The following is a 19447-nucleotide window of genomic DNA, read 5'->3' on the forward strand; positions in this document are numbered from 1 at the left end:
TAATTTTTGAATTAATCTTTTTAATTAAATTCCTCTTAATAATAATTAATTTAATGATATAAAAATTTAACTAAAAAAATTAGTGTAAAAATCTAAATAAAAAAATATAGAAATACAGTTTAAAAAAAATTAATGTAAAAATTTAACTAAAAAATATAAAAATTTAATTAAAAATTTTACAAAATTATAAAATTAAATAAAAATAAAAATAATTCACCTAAAAAAAAAAGAAAAAAGGATCTTAAATTAAAAAAAAAAAAGAACCTACAGTATTAAGAATTTAAGATTTTCTTCTGTAGGTTTCGTACATTGATTAATTAATTAATTTCATTTAGAAAATCTAGAGAGCGAAACAGAAAAAGTTTAGGAACACAGAAAAAATTTTAGAGAGAGAATGACAGAGAGAGGGAAAGAGAAAGAGAGAAGTTTAAGGCAGCTGGGTTAGATGGATTTAGATTCTCAATTTCTCTTGAAACCAAAGCCCCCATTTCCAATTTAATATTTTAATTTCTCAGATCACAGACAGAGAAAGTGAGAGGAAAAAAAAAAGGAAGAAAATTTATATAATTGAGCTGTAATTTATTATTATTACATATAAAAAATGCGGAGGGATTGTAATTTGTAAGAGATCGTCCTGCATCATATGTAATCTGTGTATGTGTGAGTGCATGCTCATCTCATCTGAAACCCCTTTCACTTTGAATCACCATTTGGTGGGTCTCTACAAAATACTGAAAGTTCTGGTTATACCCCCACAGATTCAAAATCACATCGGGCACTTTGTTGTTTGTCGCCATAGCAAGGTAAGCTCTGCAATGCATCCAAGGCTCTTTTTTTGTTCCCCAGCCTATTGAGTATTGACATGTAAACTTTTACGACTTAGGGTTTTTGTTTTGAGTGTTAAGGGGTTTTTTTTGTGACAAGTATTGTGTGATTTGTTTTTGGGGTGCTGTTTTCACTGGTGGTGATGTGAATGCGTTTGAAAAGTTGTGTGCTTGTTGATGATGGTGAGTTAATTTAGTATGGTGCTGGTTTAGGGTTTGATTTGATCCAGTGGAAGGGGTTTGGGTATTTGGAGTATTTATTTTCCTGCTTGGGGTCTGTGAGCTCACTTAAGATAGTTCTTGGAAATTTGCAATTGCTGTTATGCTGTTGATTTAGGGATAAGTTTGTGTAATGATTAGTATTTTTGGATTGTATATTTCTTTAAAATGTTGCAGAAATATCTGCTATTGAGTAATTGATATTTGGATGTGTTGTAGTGCTGAGTAGTTTCCTGAAGGCAGGACACTAGGACATCAAGCTGAGTTATGGTAACATTGAGAGGAATGTTCTGAGATATTGGGGTACATCTTCTCTTTTATTGCTATCCTTTTTTTTATCTTGTTACTGTTTTGAATATTTCAAGTAGCAGCGATATTTAAATCACATTGTTGTCTGATGGAAGAATGGGAAAATGAAATATGATTGGCATCATTCCAACAAGTTGCCATCAGTCTAATGTTTCTCTATAACAGTAATTTTGTCATTATTATTCGAGCCACAGTAGAAATTTTTATATGAAATTTATGGGCAAGTATGAAATAAGAATACGGATGCATCAAGTATGGCTGTTGGTCTCACTATTTTATTTTGGTTTTATTATTAAATATTGGCTTTGTTTTTCGTTCTGTTTAATTTCTGGAAAAGTATAGCTATTAAGGATTGGGATCCCTGCTGATGTTGTTTTTGTGCTTGTAATAATTTATATTGTGCTCTTCTTCTAAAGTGACATAGTAAATCTTTGACACTGGAGGGATCCTTAATCAGATAACTAAAATCCGATTAGAGAACATGTTCCATCTATCTTTAACTCATGCTTTGTTTTGAGTAGGTATCACCCAAATCAGAAAGAAGTTTGCCAAACATTCTATGATTCAGACTGCTGATATGAGACTTGAATCAGGGACTTGTAATGTGTGTTCAGCTCCTTGTTCATCTTGCACATATCTTAACCATTCTCTCATGGGGTCAAAGGCTGAAGAATTTTCTGATGAAAATTGTCGTTTAGGGGAGGCCAATAATCACTATTCTATGGACCAGAGCAATTTATCTTCTCTTAGGAGTAAAGCTTCTGAAAACTTGCAGCATGCTGTTAGTGAAACCAGTAACATTCTCAGTGTTAATTCTAGTCAGGATTCTCTATCTGAAAATGCCCAGAGTAAGCAGGTCTTGTCAGATAAGTATCAGGGCTCAAAATATTTAGAAGGCCATGATGATAACATTTCTAGTATTAGTAGAGCCAGTGATTCTAATTTAGAGAACATCAGCCATCAAAGAAATGCAGAAAGGATAAATGCTTGTAGTTCAGCTTCAGTTAGTCATGTAGGCGCAGAAGGATCTGTTGGTACTCCATCTGTTGATATGTCTGGTTTGTCTGAGATTCCATCCTCTAAAGATGCAGATAGTGGGCATAGCACATCTAAGGTACAAAGCATGAATGGACAATCTCAAAGTGGTAAATCTCTCTCAAATAGTGCAAGGTTAATTCATCCAGAAGGGAATTCATTGTCTCGTATCCCTGAAAAGTTGTTAGAAAGCCCTAATGAAAACCCTAATTCATCATTGAACAAAGAGGCAGCATCTACTGTTGTATCTGGTGAGAAATCAATTGCCAGTAATGATAGCCCTAATGACAGTATTGCCAAGGTTTCATCGGAAGTTTGTCCAAAGTCAGAAGCAGGTACTGATAACATAGGTGATGCTAAAGATGAAAGCTGTAAAGGTTCAGTCCGTGATGGACAGCATGAGAAGACTGAGGAGTTGGTTAAATCCCCTTTTAAGCAGGAACTTCAATCTGAAGATGAGAGTGATGAATTGGATGCTGTGGAACATGACGTGAGTATTATTCCCTTTTCCCCCGAAATTAAACTTGATGAGGATTATAATGGAAGGTTGTAATGTTATATCATGTGTAGATGCTTAACCTCTACTTCAATTTCTGATTTTCATTTGATTGGGAAACAGGTAAAAGTGTGTGACATATGTGGAGATGCTGGTCGGGAGGATCTACTAGCTATATGCAGTAGGTGCAGTGATGGTGCTGAGCACACGTATGCATAAGAAATTTTCCCCTTATTCCTTCATCACTTTTGTCATATTGTTACAGATTCCTTTACCTAAAATGAATCTTACTATAATTATTTATTTGAATCAGCTACTGCATGCGAGAAATGCTTCAGAAGGTCCCTGAAGGGGAATGGTTATGTGAAGAATGTAAATATGCAGAGGAGACTAGAAATCAAGGGCTTGGTAAGTGTCAAGTAGTGTTTCATACTAAGAAATAAATTTTTCTGGGGATTGACGTTTTAGAACCTTTATGCTCTCTGTGTATCATAATAATCTCTTTCTAGAAACTGAAAATTTGCATGTATCTGATATTGAGGGTTATAAAAGCAGTAGAGCAACCATGCTTACCTATGGCTATGTGCTGACATATCTGTGGAACTGAATTTTGTGATCCAGAAGCTGAGGAAAAAATGATTCTTAAAGGTAGTTTAACTTCACAAGTTTCTAACAAACGACTTTTGGAAAACATTGAAGTAGCTTCTGCAGCAAAAAGGCAAGCTCTTGAATCAAGCACAGGGTCACCAAAGGCATCGAGTCCTAAAAGATTAGTCCCTCTGTCTCGTGAATCTTCGTTTAAGAACTTAGATAAAGGAAAGGTGAAGCCTGGTCATCTGATGCCTATTCATAATCATTCTAGCGGTGATGACACAGAAGTTGCTCGATCTCCTTCCATTGGTCCCCGAAGTCAAATTCCTAAGAGTATGGATTTATCTTTCATACGGGTTGCTTCATTGTAACACACTATATTGTTCTTTTTGCGTCTTTTAAGCAGTTAGTTTCTTTGATAGTTTTCTATCATTGTTTTGCAGATGTTTATTCATTTTAATGTTTTTTCCCCTTCTTCTTATGAGCAGGTACATTGTCGAAATGTAGTTCTTTCAACAACTTGAGTTCCAAGCCTAGAGTCAAAATTGTTGATGATGTTGTTCCCCAGAAACCGAAAGGGGCTGGTGATCAGTCTTCCAAGAATATGGAGATGCCTGCCCGCATGACAGGAAAATCAATGTTATTCAAATCGTCAAGTTTGGGTAGGTCAAGTACAACTGCACCAAAAGTTAAAATGCTTTCGCCCAAGTCTGCAACTGTCCAGGAGCCAAAAGGACTAAAACATATGAAAGAATCAGGTGCATTTGACAGGAAATTTCCATCTAGGACTGATCGGCCTGTTGTTAGTTCATCAATAGCTAGTTCTGTTGTGTCTACGGCTAAGGGTGATCAGAAGCTAACATCTCGTGGTGAAACCACTAAACCTTCAGCAGTATGCAACAATCGAGAGTTGAAGGTTAACCAGGATGGAAAATCAAATACATCATATAAGTTAGTGAGTAATGTAAGTCAGAAAACTTTGGAGCCTCAAGTTTGCTCAGGTGTGACCTCAATCGGAAGCATATTACTCCTGCTATATAGTATCTTGTGCCTTCTATTTTTCTGTGTAAATATGCTGCTCTTGACATCGTTCATTTCATTTTACTAAAGCCATCTGCCATCATCTATGTTTTTACCCCCCATTTTTAGCATCTTGCAGTATTGATTTTGTGGTCAGAACTGTTCTCTGTTGAGAATCATACTAATTTATTTATTCTTTGACTGTTACAGAGAAAACATCAACCAATATTGATGAAGCTGTACAGGACGTCCTGCCTCGGCCACGAGACACAGCAAATCAGGTTGAGAAAACTAGAGGTGGTATTGATGATCGTGTGAGGCCAGGTTTTAGTAATGCTTCAAAAAATCCAATCTGTCAAAAATGTAAAGAATATGGCCATGTTCTGGAATTTTGTACAGCTGGTAATACACAGGAATCTGGAGCTGAAGTATCATTCTCTGCTTCAAGTAGTTCAATTGAGGATATGCATAAGGGTAATAAATTGAAAGCTGCAATCCAGGCTGCCCTACTTAGAAGGCCTGAAATATACAAGAAGAAAGAAGCACCTAATCAAACTGATGGGGTTTCTCCATCAGGCACAAACTTGAATGGTGAAGTCATTTTGCAAGACCAACCAATTGTTTCAAGCTTGCCAAAGAATATTGTATCAGCTGTAGAAACCCGGGAACAGCAAGAAATCCTTGAGAGTTCTACATCTGATTCGATCAAATGTTTGTCTGATGATGATTTGAAGCAACCTAAAGTTTCTCCAACTGGTTTTTGTTCTCAACCAGTAAAGTCAGATTCTGTTGGCCTTGCTGCTGGAAAACCTGTAGTAAGAGATTTGTCTAATAAAGCTTTGGCCATCCCAATTGCCATTTCGAAGATGTTGGTCATTCCAGAATATGAATATATCTGGCAGTATGGAATATTCATTCATGGACTAGTTTGTCTTCAATTCTGGAATTTTCTTGCTACGTTACTTTTCGTGTTTTGCAACGAAATGTTTTACAGGATCTTTGTTGTTGACATGCAGGGGTGTATTTGAAGTGCATCGAAATGGAAAGCCTCCTAACTTTTGTGCTGGAGTTCAAGCACATTTATCCTCTTGTGCTTCCCCAAAGGTTCGTCAGGAAGTGAACAAGTTTCTACCCAAAGTTACCCTGAATGAAGTTCCTCGTTTGAGCACATGGCCTTCACAATTTCGTCAAGTTGGCACAAGAGAAGATCATATTGCTCTTTACTTCTTTGCCAAAGATATTGAGAGGCAAGCATATGAATATCACTTATATTTTTACATTCTTCTATGAAGTGCAAATTTATTTCTTGTTTGATTTGTTATAATATTGACTTTTATAGTGATGTTTGTATACAGTTATGAGAGGCACTACAAGGGTCTAGTGGATCACATGATTAGAAGTGATTTAGCACTTAAAGGAACTTTTGATGGTGTTGAACTTCTTATATTCCCATCCAGTCAACTTCCTGAAAATTCACAGCGTAAGAAATTGTTCCATATTTTTGTCAAACCAATATGGAAAGCTAGTTATGAAAGAGTATTTTGGGCTTGTGGCTTGTGTTGAAGTCTATATACCTTCATAGATTGTTTTTCAAAGATGGCAGAAATTCAGTTAGTATGAAATTTTGAATTTTCCAAGTAAATGGGAAATCTCTTACAAGTGGTACCATGCTTATGTTCTATAGCTCACTTTAGCTTGCTCTTTTTTGTAAATGGATGGTTCATCGGGTGACTATATGGCTAATTGTTGGTGATATTCGTTTATTTGTATTCATGATTCTATTTATATATATTGTTTCATCAGAGGTTTGAATACTGTGTAAAACCAACATAACAGATGAAATATAAGATTGCAAAGAATGATAATGCTTTGTGTCGAATTTGGCATTAGTCAAGTATGATAATTTGACCATGTATTTTCAGTTGGCATATTTTCATTAGTAGCATACTGGAATATTTTCGCTATTGACAAACTTGTTAAGGCTGATTATCATCCTATGTTTTTGCAGGCTGGAATATGTTGTTTTTCTTATGGGGCGTATTTAGGGGGAGGAGGATCAGTCATTCAGATTCTACAGAAAAAAATTGTATTCCCAGTCTGAATGCAGTGCCAGTTGAAGAGGATTCTACTACTGCTGTTGTGACCAAGTCTGAAACGCATTGCTCCCAAAAATACACAGATGAAAAAACAATTGCCTGTGATGAAGTATGCGCTGCACGTCCTCCATCTGGTTATATAGACCAACCTCGGATTACAGCAAGTATGATCAATGATAACAATGACCAGACACATCTGGGTTTGCAAGTAAAATTGGAGAAGCAAGATAGTGGAGTTGACATCAAATCTACATCAGTGGTTCCAATTGACAGTAAATTTTTATGCCACGAGATGAAATCCACTGGTTCATCACTGGTAACGTCTTTATTCTTATTAGGGTAATTTGATAGACTAAACATTATGTTTTCTACTTGATATAAATCTGCCGACATGCACTTGTTCCCAATATTGTGATCTGATCATGATCCCCGTTACTATTTAAGTTAGAATTTAGAAAGTCCACTTTGATCTAGATTGTTTATGGGCATTGCTTTGTACAATTTCCTTAATTTCGATTATTATACAGTCACATTTCTCCACTTCTTATTTTTTGGTATTTAAAGATTGTAGCTTTGAGGATAATACTTCTTAACATACCGTGTTAGACATTCTTGATTATTATATCTGGGGAGGTAATGTCGGTACGAGACCCAGTTGACTGTTTGTGTTGGGAAGAAACAAAGTAATGGTAAGCTAGTAGGTGTAGAACGAAGTCCCAGACATGATGGCCCATTACATGGATAATTTGTTGCTTGCAGATCATGCTGTAGATTATGTGTACTTTTGAGATCACTAATTAAAAAAAACGCATTTGATCAAGAGTAGCTTTAGTTACTTTTGGCTGATTATCTCACTGTCTTTTAAAAGATGCTCTCAACGTTGTGCAGAAACCTAATGGACTAGAACATGGACAGTGCAGAGAGTCTAAGCCTCCTGAAGCGATTGGGACCAGTGTAAATACAAGAACTGTTGAAACAAAAACTGGTTTTGACATTTCTGTAAAGCAAGAGAAAGCCTTGTTGACAGAGATTCCCTCTGTTGGCAAACAAGAAAGAGGTACTCCAAGCAGTGTTGTTATTCATAAAATGTCAGAGAGAGTGAACAATGACGAAGATCAGCAAAATCCCAGTATGAAACAGAAAGCAGATTATCACTATATTGACTTGGAAGCAACAGCTTCTTGCGATCAAGGAAAAGGTGCCGAAAGCCATTCGATTAAACAAAAAATTTCAGGGAGGATAAACAGTGATGAAGAAGGTCAGCAAAGGCCTAAGAGAAAACCAAAAGGTGTTTACTTTATTGACTTGGAGGCAACTGTTGGAGATCAAGAAACAGAGACTGCAAGCAATGACAGTAAGGATAGAATTTCTGAGAGAATCAATGGTGATGAAGATCAGCAAAGGCCTAAGACGAAGCAGAAAGATTATCATTATATTGACTTGGAGGCACCTGTAGACAATCATGACCAAGATTCTGCAAACAGTATTTGTAAGGATGAAGTTTTGGGGAGAATGGATGGCGAAGGTAAGCAATGGCCAAAGAAGAAACAAAAAGATTATCATTATATTGACTTGGAGGCAAACAATGAGGAGGAAGTTCAATATGTAGATCTTTCTGACACAGTTATGCAGGCTCCTGTAGTCAGTTGTCAGAAACGGTCTTGGGACGAGGTAAATGGAAAATTGGAAGATGGAGGAAGCTCTAGCAAGAAGCTGAAGGCAGGTTTTGGCGGGATTTATGGGGGTTCCAGTTCCGAAGGTAGGGACTCTCTTGAAATCGGTTCGTCTTCTTCAGTTGAGGGAAAAGGGTGTAAAGAAGCTTGTGAGGAGAAAATCATCCCTGAGGATGTTGGATCAATCGAAAGAACCTTCTTTCCCGTTGATAACTCGCGGATGGTGCTAAGCAGCACGTTGCTAAAAGGGCCTCATGAGTACAGGGACCGATTTCATGATGCAATTCCAAATCTAGAGCTTGGTTTAAGGGGCGAAACAATACCACCTCCACCTCCACCTCCACAGCGAATGCTTCCTTTCCTTGTTGGAGCACTAGACAGGAAAAACAGCCCAGAAATCCGTCCGGATGGCTTGGTAAACGAGCAGGAAGATGATGATGGTGATGCTGCATCTCTTTCACTTTCTCTATCATTTCCAACTTCCAACAAGGACCCAAAAATACCTGCTACAAAAGCAGCAGAGGTCTTACCTGATGAGCATCGTGTGAATAGTTCGTTCCTCCTTTTTGGAAGATACACAGACAAATAATCTGCTGCTATTTGCTGATATAATCATGTACATTATCCTGTTCCAGATGGCTCATCATCCTGTATTAACAAAGGAGCCATTGTCCTCAGCAAGAGTCAATAAGTTTTCTTCTTTTTCACTTTGTCAAATACATGTTTTTATGTTTAGCCTTTTGGTTTTCAGAATGCATAGCTTACGGCTGTTTGTATGTATATAGAGAGAATTGAAGCCGGTCATAATTTCAGAAATTACTACTACTACTACTACTACTAGTAGGAGAACTTGCATATGGAGTGGCAAATAGATGGAGAACTTGAAGCCGGTCATAATTGCAGTGGCTTTGCGACAATGCTACTTGTGCTGTGTTTTCGCCTTATTTTCATACTTGTTTCTTGGATGAAATTTTTAAGATTTGGAGTTGAAAAAATCTTTAAGTAATCAACATTTCATTCATCCAGCAAATTTTTTAACAAATCAGTCAATTTTATAACAAAAGGAAATATACAAAATTTAACAAGAAAATTATTTAAAATTATTGAAAAAGAACATTCAAAACTTAACAAAGAAACGTTCAAAATTATTCAAAAAAGAAAAATCAGATATGCGAGAAGTTGTTGCTGGAGGTGAGAACAGTGTATTCGACGACGAAGGATGTTTCTTGCGTTGTGGCAGCGGCATTGTTTTGGTGATGAACGGACATGTTGCACAAGGAATGGAGAAAACATTCAAAACCTATTGAAAAAGAACACTCATTGTGAGAAGCTAAAGTTGGAGGTGAGAACAGTGGCGTTCTAGCGATGAACGGTAATGTTGGACGAGGAACAATGACGGTTACCATTTGGACCTCCGTGAACTTGTGGCTGGAGGTGAAACACCATCGTAGACACGACAAGGATGGCAAGAGATGGATGGGGCTGTTGGATCCCTTGAGTGGGCTTCTATTTATTTTGGGTTTAGCTTTGTTGGGGCTGTTGGATCCCTTGAGTGGGCTTCTATTTATTTTGGGTTTAGCTTTGTTTTTGAGTTAGGGTATGAACAGTGTCTTTATTCGGGTCCAAATTTTTCAAGAAGTTGGACTCTAGCATTTATAGATTCGCTTGATCTTTGACGTAGTCACGCTACGTCGGGTATGCCGCCTTTTTGGAATAGGTCAGGTATTCGACGTGCTTTTCAAAACTTCCAAACGTTGCGTCTTTTCATAGTACTGTGCACGTTACTTTTACGGTTACCTTGGGAACCGCGCACGTCATAAGTCATAAATGAAGGAGCGTGAAATACTTTTGCACCTAGTGTGTTATAAATACGCAAAACCATTTTTCTTTTTTCTTTTTTGTTTCTTATTCTGAATCATTTCATCTTCATTTCCTCTTCAAGGCTCTTCGTAACCCCTTTTTCTTCTTCCACATTTCTTTATCTTGAATTTCTGATTGGGAGTTTTTGTTCATTTGTTGGAAGTTTTAGATCGTACGTGATCTTGCTGTTGTTGTGTATTGACTCCACTTTGTATTTTCTCAAGGTTGGTTTCTTTGATCTTTTGAACTTTTCTTTACGTTCTAGATGATGCGCCTTTGTTTTGTTTTTTATTTCTTTTGTCAATAATTCTTTGTATGCTTGACAATTATGTGTTATGAAAATCGATTGTGAAAGTTGCTTCTTTCTTTATTGTTGCTGTGAATCTGAGTGTGGGGTTTTTATTCTGTGTTTTTTCAAATGGTGCCATTTTTCTTACTGAAGATGATGCCATTTTCATATTTTGGAAATGTAGTGTATTTGTTGTGTGTATGAAGGGTTGTAAGAATTGTAACGTTATTGGTTGATGACGACCTGACCTCTTTTGACTGTGTAAATGCTTATGTTATTATTCTTGTCCTGCCGACTTGTAGTGATGATATTCTTTCATTGTATTGTAGGTATAGTTTTTATGTCTCGATCAGTTATTCACATGTCCTCTAAAGTTCTGTCCGACTTGACCTTGGTAGATATATTCGTTCTTACTCCTATTGATAAAGAGTATGCCGAGACTTTTCGTAGGCACCATAAGTTGTGTGAAAGTCGAGAGGATAAGCGTAGGTATAAGATCTCAATTGCCGATCATGAGAAGGGAGTTTGTTTTTCCCGACTTAGTAACTCGGAACGACATTTCATATATGTGTATGAGTGTTTTTTCACGAAATTAGGGGGTTAGTCTTTCTTTTATCAACTTTGAATCTGATGTCCTTAGGATATGTAAGGTTGCTCCTTCCCAACTTCATCTTAATTCTTAGGGTTTCTTAAAGCTTTATCCACTCTTCTGTCATGAACACGACGTCCCTCCTTCTCTTAAAATTTTCTTTTATCTTTTTGTTCTCACTAAACTTTTTAATTTCAAGAAGTAGAGTTGGATCTTCTCCCGAGTTGTTCAGCGGGGGAAGATATCTTCGCCATTTTTTATGATTCTTTTCATTATTTTAAAAATGACTTCTTTAGAATCCGTTTTGTACTTTAATTTTCTAAATATATACAGGAGAAGAAGATGTAGATGACGAAAATAATAATGATAATGATAAAGAAGAAGGATAAAAAAAAAGAAAAATAAATTAAACAACAACAATAATAAGAAGATACCGATGGCAATAGAAATAACGACAACAATGTTGAGCAAGAAAAATGCAAAAAAAAAAAATAATAACGATAATGATAACAAAAAATATCGAATGATTAAAAACTTGGTTTTAAAAAAAGTTTGAATATCTAATTTTATTGAATTGAAAAAAAGAGAAAGGAATTATATTTATTTATCCATCCTTTTGAAAATGAAATTAATTCATGTTAGGACTTAACTTGATGAATTATAAATGATTTTACATGTTAGAAAATGTATACAATTATAATTCATCTTGCAACCAACAATTCCGATAGCAAAATAAAAATAAAAATTCGTTTATACCGTTGAAATTTATCATTAGGTGAGAATATTTTTAACTTTTTGTCACCAAAACTAATTGTTTGATGAGTTTTAATTATACAGAATATTTTTCATTCATGACAATTCAGATTATTATTATTAGATATTTTTAAGTGAGACTAAAAAGAATATATAAAAATATATTATATGATAATATTATATTTTAGGATATCAATAGATACAAAAAAAAAATAAAAAAATTATTTGATAAATGATTCATTGTTAAAAGTGTTTGACTTTTGCAAAGATTACCTCAACAGCCACTTATATTAGGTGATTAGATTAGGAAATTGATTTTAATTTTTTTTTCAATTCTTAACATAGTGGGATCTTTTATCTTAATTTTTTAAGAGTTTAGTTTTAATATATTAATATTATAAAATATTTTATACAGTTATATAATTATAATTATTTTTTTTAGATAGAATTAATATAAAAAATAATTATTTTTATTAATATAACGTTATACAATTAAATATACATATAAAATAAATTTATATTATAGTATATTAAAATAAAATTTATTTTTTAAATAAAAATTATATAAAAATATTAAATAATAAAAAATCATTATTTTATTAAATAAATAAAAAAATAAGAGAATCCACCATGTTTATTAACACTTCACTTCCGACCACTTTAAAAAAAAAGGAAAATATTCAGATAAATAAAATTGTGGTGATTATTTTACAAAGGCAAAAATACCGTCTTGACTCTTGTCTGCTTCAGTTGAGTCCCCCCCCCCCCAAAAATCTCTCTCTCTCTCTCTCTCTCTCTCTCTCTCTCTCTCTCTCTCTCTCTAATGGCTGCTTCTTTCGCGCCATTCTTGATTTCAGGTAAACTCTTCCTTCCTAACACATTTTAATTTTTCAAACATCGTGTAATGATCTTCACTCATTTAGTCCATTAATTTTAGGGTTTTTCTTATGGTTTTACTGCTTTCTGTTTCTTGCGCTTATGTCCGATTGATTTCCATCACCAAGATGAAAGCTTCTTTGGAGTGTAATAATTAAGATCTTTTAAGAGGTTTTAGATTTAATTTGGGAATAGGTGGATCTCATGTTAAGTCACCTGAGTTGTGGTCGACAAAGAAAAATTCTTATGGCGTTGGAATCCACCTTGGACCTAAGCTTGTAGTTCAAAGAAAATCAAACCTTGTGAGCAGGAGGAACCGCACTTCATCAATTTGTGCTGAATACCGGTATGTTCATCAATTTGACTTTATTAGGAATTCAACATCACTTTGTCTTTAAACTGTGTTTTACTTAATTTAATGGAATTTACGTAGTGGTTAATTATTTATGGCTGTATGCATTCAATTATATGGTAATATGCTTATTTCTCATATCAATATCACTTGCTTGGGGCAATTTTATAGGTCTATTAAAATAATACTGATGGAATCCTTTTTATTTGTGATATGTGCACAAATTGTTTTTGTTTCTTTTCAACCTTCTCTTTGAGATTAAATAATCATGTAATAATATTCAAGACCGGTTGTTCTGGTTGAACTTGTCAAAGAAAAAGATCAGAGATGAAGAATGGATATTGATGTTGAAAGTTTCTTTCCACAGTTAACTGTACTTGTATGATTGAATTTCATGGTTTTCTAGAGCTGCATTCTCTGTGATGAATTAGAAAAATAAAATAAAAATAAGGTACCGGTAACTTGTGGTGATTGGGTGCATGGTATCTGAGAATATTTTGGAGGATCACGTGTAGATTTTCTTTTCATGTTCAGTTTCCCTTTTGCAGTGACAGTAGTGGAGGTGGAGGTGGGGATTTTCTTGCTGGCTTTATTCTAGGTGGTGCGATTTTTGGAACTCTGGCATATGTCTTTGCTCCCCAGGTGATTTCTTGCTTCTTTAATTTTAAAGTTTGGCTAGTTTAACTGAAAAGATGTATGATGAATGTGTTTGAGTTTGAGCTTGAGCTTGAGCTGAGCCTGAGCCTGAAATAAGGAAGAGAAAGGTAAGATAGATTAATCATGCAGTAGATGACCACTTTTCATTTTTCTTTTCTTCCTTTTTGCAATGAGATGCAATCACATCAGGATGAACTAAGCAATGGATTGTTAATTATTAACTAGCCTGTTGTTGTTTCTTTTCCTAGTGAAACATTGTGCCATGCTTTAAGGGATAAATTTTACTTTTCTAAGGACTGAAAAATTAATGTATGAATTTTCCTGACATTTGTAATATCATGAATGATTTGGATGTGATGGCTTTGAGTTGTAAAACTATGCTGCAAACTTTTCCTTCTTAGTCTTCTTTTATTGTCATGACTTAAAGTAGGTGACTTAAAGTAGGTATGTGTGCACTACTTTGAACGGCTTTGAAACGTGTTTATTCCATGTCTATACTGAAGCTTATCCATCGGGGCAAGAGTTATTCTGCATTATCTATTTTGTTGTATTGCTATTATCTCAATTATTACTGTTTTCTTGCGCATATCATTGTTGGCATTTTGCAGTCTTAGTTTTAAGCCCAGATGTTGACTTCATTTTGTGTGATGCAGATCAGAAGATCTCTGCTAAATGAAGATGAATATGGGTTTCGGAAGGCCAAAAGACCAATATATTACGACGAAGGGTTAGAGGTAATTAGGGTTCCCCTGTCCTTTTGATTTAACTCTTCTGTGTCATTGGAATGTGCTGAGTTTGTTATGATTATGTTCCTGAAAGCAGAGGACCCGTATGACCTTGAACGAAAAGATAAGCCAACTAAACTCTGCTATTGACAATGTCTCTTCGCGTTTGAGAGGTGGCAATAATGTGCCTGCTGCAAAGATAGAAAGTGATCCTGAAGTGGAGGCTAACATCTGAGGCGCTTCCAGTTTTATACTGTTGTCCCTGATGCTTTGTAGTAGTGGAAATATTACAACCTGAAAATCACATTCCTCGTTATCCGTGATAATTTTTCCTTTCTTTTTTGATGATGGTTCGAAGGGAAAAGACTAGGTGATGAACTCACCGTTAAGCTCTCACAATCTTACTCTTGTTTTGAGGATGATTTGGTTATTGGGGATAACATCAAACTCTTATGTAACTTGTTGCATATAGAACTCCAGTTACTACTTTGCCACTAAACCTTGCTGGATATTGAAATGAATTTAAATCATCCTTTTCATCAAGACCCAAAAAAAAAAAAAGAAAAAACGTCAACAGTTTACAGTATATATCGTTTGTATGGTTAGGTAAAATTTATTCAACAGTGTAGGTAGTGTAACTACTAGGGAAAAAACATATTGAAACTTGTAAGATGAGCAGCCATAGCTAGTTTCTCAAAGAATTGCGTATAAATCACCAATAATCATATCAGGAACATTCCCCCTACTTTAAATGACGGAATGGCATAAATTTGTTCACCGAAAATTACAAGTGACACAGCAGAGCATACTTGAAAAACGCTGGTATTTATTAGTTGAATGAATTCACTAACACCTCTTTAATTGGTATTTTATAAATCTTTTTTTGAGTGTCAAATCTATCCTTTTGACAATATCCAATGATTATAGAGGGTCCGAGAAATCATATACAAACTAAAGATAATGAACTCAATTTATTTCGAGCAGATTGAACTATTGAAGACCAGATATTTCGACTTCCACCCCACAATCCATCAAAATTGTGTTTTGCAACTGTACTTGTGACCCATATTTAATGGATGTAATGTAAGTATGTAACTTCGCCTACCAGTTTATGCCGTTCACAGTCACAGATACATTAATAAAGCATTTGAAAAATCTTTCCACTATAATATTTCATACTTATTTCTGCTGAAAAAAAAATCTCTTTTTACTTGTGACATATATGTCAATTATTTAACTGAAAAGAATGAATGTTGACTGAGCTTGAGCTTGATAGATGAGTGAGAAAGGTAAACAAATGAATAATGCAGTACATCCATGTTGTTTCATTGCCTATTGAAACGTTTTATATCATGATTTAACGACTAAAGAAGAAAAAGTTCTGAACTTTCTCTTTTATCTATAATACCATGAATGGTGTGAATTCGTTCCAATAGATACATTCTCTTAATCATGGTAAAACACCATTTACAAATTTACATGATACATTGTTTGCTTGATTGAGTAAAATTGTATTCAATATTGTAGGTAGCTCCCGCAATAAAAAAGAAATTCCTAAATCAAAGCTAGTTTCTCTTCAAGATTTGTGCAGAAATCACCAATAATCATGGCAAGAACATTCCCCAGCCTTTATATGATGGAACCTATTGGCATCTCTCACAATTAATTCACGATCAGTTACCATGGAGACCCTTTTTGCAAATTCATGGCAATCTCTGCATGATCGAGTATTCTTGAAGACCATAATTGGGGTGTCACCTTTGATGCATATGAGACCATAAGCTATAGCTAGTCTCTCACTATGATCAAGTAACTGCTCTTTCCTTTCACTGAAGTCACAGAGTGCGTCCTCTTCATTAAGAAGACACTCCTCACCCTTTTTGACAGCAAAATCAAGCTGTTTTAATTTTGAGTATATCTCCTCTGTTTGAGGGTGGTGTCTATCACCTACCACAAAACGATGGACTTTATGCTTCACAATAATCCAGCTGCAACTTACTTCTTTTCTCAAGTTCATTTCAGCCATCATCTTTCTAAATTTAGCTGCTTCATCCCACTTCCCAAGCAAAGCATTTAAGTTGAACATGATCACATAAGTAGCAGTGTCTAATGGATCCAGCTGAAGCACCCTTTCGGCTGCAATCATCGCAATCTTGAGATTCCTATGGCTCCAACAACCTCCTAATAAGCTTTTCCAACTCAACACATCAGGTTCAAATGGCAGACTCTTTATCATTTCAAGAGCCTCCTGCAGTAATCCAGCACGAGAGTATATATCAATCATGCAGTTGTAATGATCAATTGTTGGATCCACATTGTACTTGTCACTCATTGAATCCAAAAACTTCTTTCCCTGTCTAACTAGACCTGAATGACTACAAGATGTTAACAAACCAATGAATGTGATAGCATTTGGCCTTACACCCGACTCCTGCATCTTGTTGAAAAGCCTCAGAGCTTCAGAAGCTCTGCCATGATAAGCATGAGCACAAATTATAGCAGTCCATGCAATGTTGTCAGGTTTATCAATAGCCAAAAATGTTTGATGGGCATAGTCTATTTTGCCGCATTTTGAGTACATAGTGATCATAGCACTCTCTCCAGAGAGGCATGCAACTAGCCCCTTTTTTATTGCATCTGCATGAACTTGCGAACCGAAAATCAAATCTGAGACAGAAGAGCATGCTTGAAAGATGCTGGTATACATGAATGAATTCAATAACACTCCCTTACTTCTGAGTGTTCTAAAAATCTCAAGTGCCTTGTCAAACTTACCATTTTGGCAATATCCAGTAATTAGAGCACTCCATGAAAAATCATTTGGTTCACGTATGCTCTCAAAAGCTTGATATGCAGCTTCAAACCTGGCGCATTTAAAATAAAAATCCAGTAGTGGAGTTCCAACCGAGACCTCAGACTCCAATCCAAGTTTCACACTGTAGCTATGAATTTGTCTTCCCATGTTTAAGTCTCCTAAGGCAGCACACGCCTTAAGCACTATTGAAAAGACAAACTCATCCAGTTCTACATCTTCACTTATCATTTTTGCAAACAATAAAACAGCATCTTTGTTCCTTGCAGCTTGAGTATAGCCCAACATCAACCCAGTGCAAGCCACAGCATTTTTTCTAGCCATCTTATTGGTAGCGACTTCAGCACCATCCAACCAGCCACACTTGATGTACATGTTGGAGATAGAGGTCTCGATCAAATCATTGGCAATAACTCCAATCTTTATCAGCTGAGAATGAATCTGCTTGCCAAGACCTAACGATGAAGGATATGTGAAGGACCCTATAAGAGTACTGATGATCGATGCGGGTGGCATAATTCCGAAATCTAGCATACGCAAGAGCAATCTAATAGCTTCATCTATGAGCCCTTCCTCAACATAAGCAGACATGAGGGTGTGCCAAGAGGACATATCTCGATGAATCATTTCATCAAAGAATCTCTCTGCAGCTGCAAAACACCTGCAATCACAATACATTTGAAGGATGCAATTGTCAATGAACTTATTGGTATTACCCGTTCTCTGAAGTCTATTGTGAAATAATTTTCCATCTGATGAAGCATTCAGTGTTCCACACATTTTAAAGAGGTATTCATATGACCGGGGATTTATCGAGATGCCTGCTGCATCCATGCTTCTGACAAAGTCATGTACTTCTTGAAGCATCCCTTGTTTGGCTAAAGAAATCAAATGCAAGTTTTCAACTTGGCCCTGTTGAACTTTAGGGGTCCTCAAGGATGAATTATTGCATTTCAAGGAGATCCACGAAGGGATTTGAACGAAACTAGCAGGTCTCGGATCCTTACTTTTATCATTAGCTACCACTACTGTTGAAGAATTGGACATTAGCCCAGAGCACCAGCAAGTTATTGAAGACATGTACTCTATTTGCAATGGTATACCCCTTGATTGGAGCAATCTATCCTTGTACAACTTTTGTGAGATAGAATAAGAGAATCCAATCTGAAAATTAACAAGTTGGATCCCACCCAGCAACAGTTATATATGAGAAATCTGCCAAATCTGCTCTGAAAAGAGAAATATAGAGACAGACAGAGTCAAGGGCTGATAAAAAGCATAGGAAGGTTCCAGATTAGATGAAGCATTACATGTTCTCAAGATAGAGAGACAATCAATCAATCAATTCCAGCTCTAAAGCATCACCAACCCTTAATTCTATTTATTAACAACTCTTGAATCAAAGAAACTAAACAAACTGCACCAAAGTCTTAGCAAGACAAAACCAATTCATATATAAAAATTGTAATGCAGGTGATCAAGCCGGTTTCTTCACAATATTCATTGTATTTTAACAGCATTGCCAATTTCAAAAATACTTAATTTATCTTATGTAGTTGCCACAAACAATTACTGAATTACCATTGAGACATTTTATCAAGCACATGGTGTGCGTCATTGTATATGAAGGGTGCATCAGCACACAAAATGAACTGAACTATCAAAAATCAATTCACTAACAATTCATAGAGACGAGTGGAACAAAAATTGTACCAAGACATAGGCAGTTCATAACATAATAAAAGTTCTTTAAAAAAAATGAAAAAGTTGAATGTACCCAAAACCAACACAAGCTTTAATTATTGGCTGCCCATGTTTATAGGATTTGTCTGCATCTGATTCGCTTTACTCATTTTTTCCCCCTACCAAATCCAATATATTTCCTTCTAAACTTCCTATTTAATTTAATTTAATTTAATAACAGTAGTAATATCCATACTTCAACTACTACTTTGATATGTTGACTTTTATTAACACTATATTCTTTCATATTTAACTTAGACACTTAGAGATTACCATCAATCTATTTATAATATAGAAAAGTAATCACGTATGGCACTGTACCACACTGGAATATCATATTCTTGTACGATCCGGTTTGCAGTTTTTTTATTAAAAAAATTAACATACAGTTAATTTTATATGAAATTAATGGATAAAAACAGTTTAATAATTTAATAAATTTAATTAAATTATCATTTAATAATTGCTGTACCTGAATTTCTAATAAATAAAACAGGAAATGACAAAGATAACACTATAAATACTCTT

General features: G+C 35.3%; 3 protein-coding genes across 6 annotated transcripts; 2 read left to right on the forward strand and 1 right to left on the reverse strand.

The window, feature by feature from the left end:
- The first annotated feature begins 297 nt into the window (after positions 1-297).
- On the forward strand, positions 298-9180 carry LOC112801313 (ASI1-immunoprecipitated protein 2). The gene is made up of 12 exons (XM_025843982.3): positions 298-803; positions 1263-1346; positions 1874-2877; positions 3007-3092; positions 3197-3291; positions 3505-3807; positions 3963-4475; positions 4705-5395; positions 5511-5741; positions 5850-5974; positions 6503-6906; positions 7479-9180. Exons 3-12 carry the CDS (start codon positions 1912-1914, stop codon positions 8850-8852), a joined length of 4788 nt encoding a protein of 1595 aa, XP_025699767.1. The 5' UTR covers positions 298-803; positions 1263-1346; positions 1874-1911; the 3' UTR covers positions 8853-9180.
- A 3238-nt stretch (positions 9181-12418) lies between these two features.
- Positions 12419-14863, forward strand: LOC112801316 (uncharacterized). Of its 2 annotated transcripts, none has more exons than XM_025843988.2 (5): positions 12419-12611; positions 12826-12976; positions 13531-13624; positions 14293-14373; positions 14462-14863. In XM_025843988.2, the coding sequence occupies exons 1-5, from the start codon at positions 12578-12580 to the stop codon at positions 14597-14599; spliced, it is 498 nt and encodes a 165-aa protein (XP_025699773.1). In that variant the 5' UTR covers positions 12419-12577; the 3' UTR covers positions 14600-14863. The 2 variants fall into 2 exon arrangements, with proteins under 2 accessions (XP_025699773.1, XP_025699772.1); XM_025843987.3 differs by having other exon boundaries at positions 12429-12611; positions 14459-14863.
- A 799-nt stretch (positions 14864-15662) lies between these two features.
- Positions 15663-19215, reverse strand: LOC112801314 (pentatricopeptide repeat-containing protein At5g13270, chloroplastic-like). 3 transcript variants are annotated; one of them, XM_025843984.3, is made up of 2 exons: positions 18954-19215; positions 15663-18405 (listed from the first exon to the last, which is right to left on the reverse strand). In XM_025843984.3, the coding sequence occupies exon 2, from the start codon at positions 18254-18256 to the stop codon at positions 15959-15961; it is 2298 nt and encodes a 765-aa protein (XP_025699769.1). In that variant the 5' UTR covers positions 18257-18405; positions 18954-19215; the 3' UTR covers positions 15663-15958. The 3 variants fall into 3 exon arrangements, with proteins under 3 accessions (XP_025699769.1, XP_025699771.1, XP_072093257.1); XM_025843986.3 differs by having other exon boundaries at positions 15663-18400; positions 18954-19171; XM_072237156.1 differs by lacking the exon at positions 18954-19215 and adding an exon at positions 18758-18894.
- Between the last annotated feature and the right edge of the window lie 232 nt (positions 19216-19447).

This window comes from Arachis hypogaea, chromosome 5, assembly GCF_003086295.3.
Source record: "Arachis hypogaea cultivar Tifrunner chromosome 5, arahy.Tifrunner.gnm2.J5K5, whole genome shotgun sequence".
NCBI classification, from domain to species: Eukaryota; Viridiplantae; Streptophyta; class Magnoliopsida; order Fabales; family Fabaceae; genus Arachis; species Arachis hypogaea.

Excerpts from the sequence above, each read along its gene's own strand:
- LOC112801313 (XM_025843982.3), top strand. The coding sequence starts at position 1,912 with ATGATTCAGACTGCTGATATGAGACTTGAATCAGGGACTTGTAATGTG. Across the intron at positions 2,878-3,006 it reads TGGATGCTGTGGAACATGAC|GTAAAAGTGTGTGACATATG; the intron begins GTGAGTATTATT and ends ATTGGGAAACAG. Across the intron at positions 5,742-5,849 it reads TTTGCCAAAGATATTGAGAG|TTATGAGAGGCACTACAAGG; the intron begins GCAAGCATATGA and ends GTTTGTATACAG.
- LOC112801316 (XM_025843987.3), top strand. The coding sequence starts at position 12,578 with ATGGCTGCTTCTTTCGCGCCATTCTTGATTTCAG. Across the intron at positions 13,625-14,292 it reads CATATGTCTTTGCTCCCCAG|ATCAGAAGATCTCTGCTAAA; the intron begins GTGATTTCTTGC and ends TGTGTGATGCAG. Across the intron at positions 14,374-14,458 it reads ATTACGACGAAGGGTTAGAG|CAGAGGACCCGTATGACCTT; the intron begins GTAATTAGGGTT and ends TGTTCCTGAAAG.
- LOC112801314 (XM_025843984.3), bottom strand. The coding sequence starts at position 18,256 with ATGTCTTCAATAACTTGCTGGTGCTCTGGGCTAATGTCCAATTCTTCA.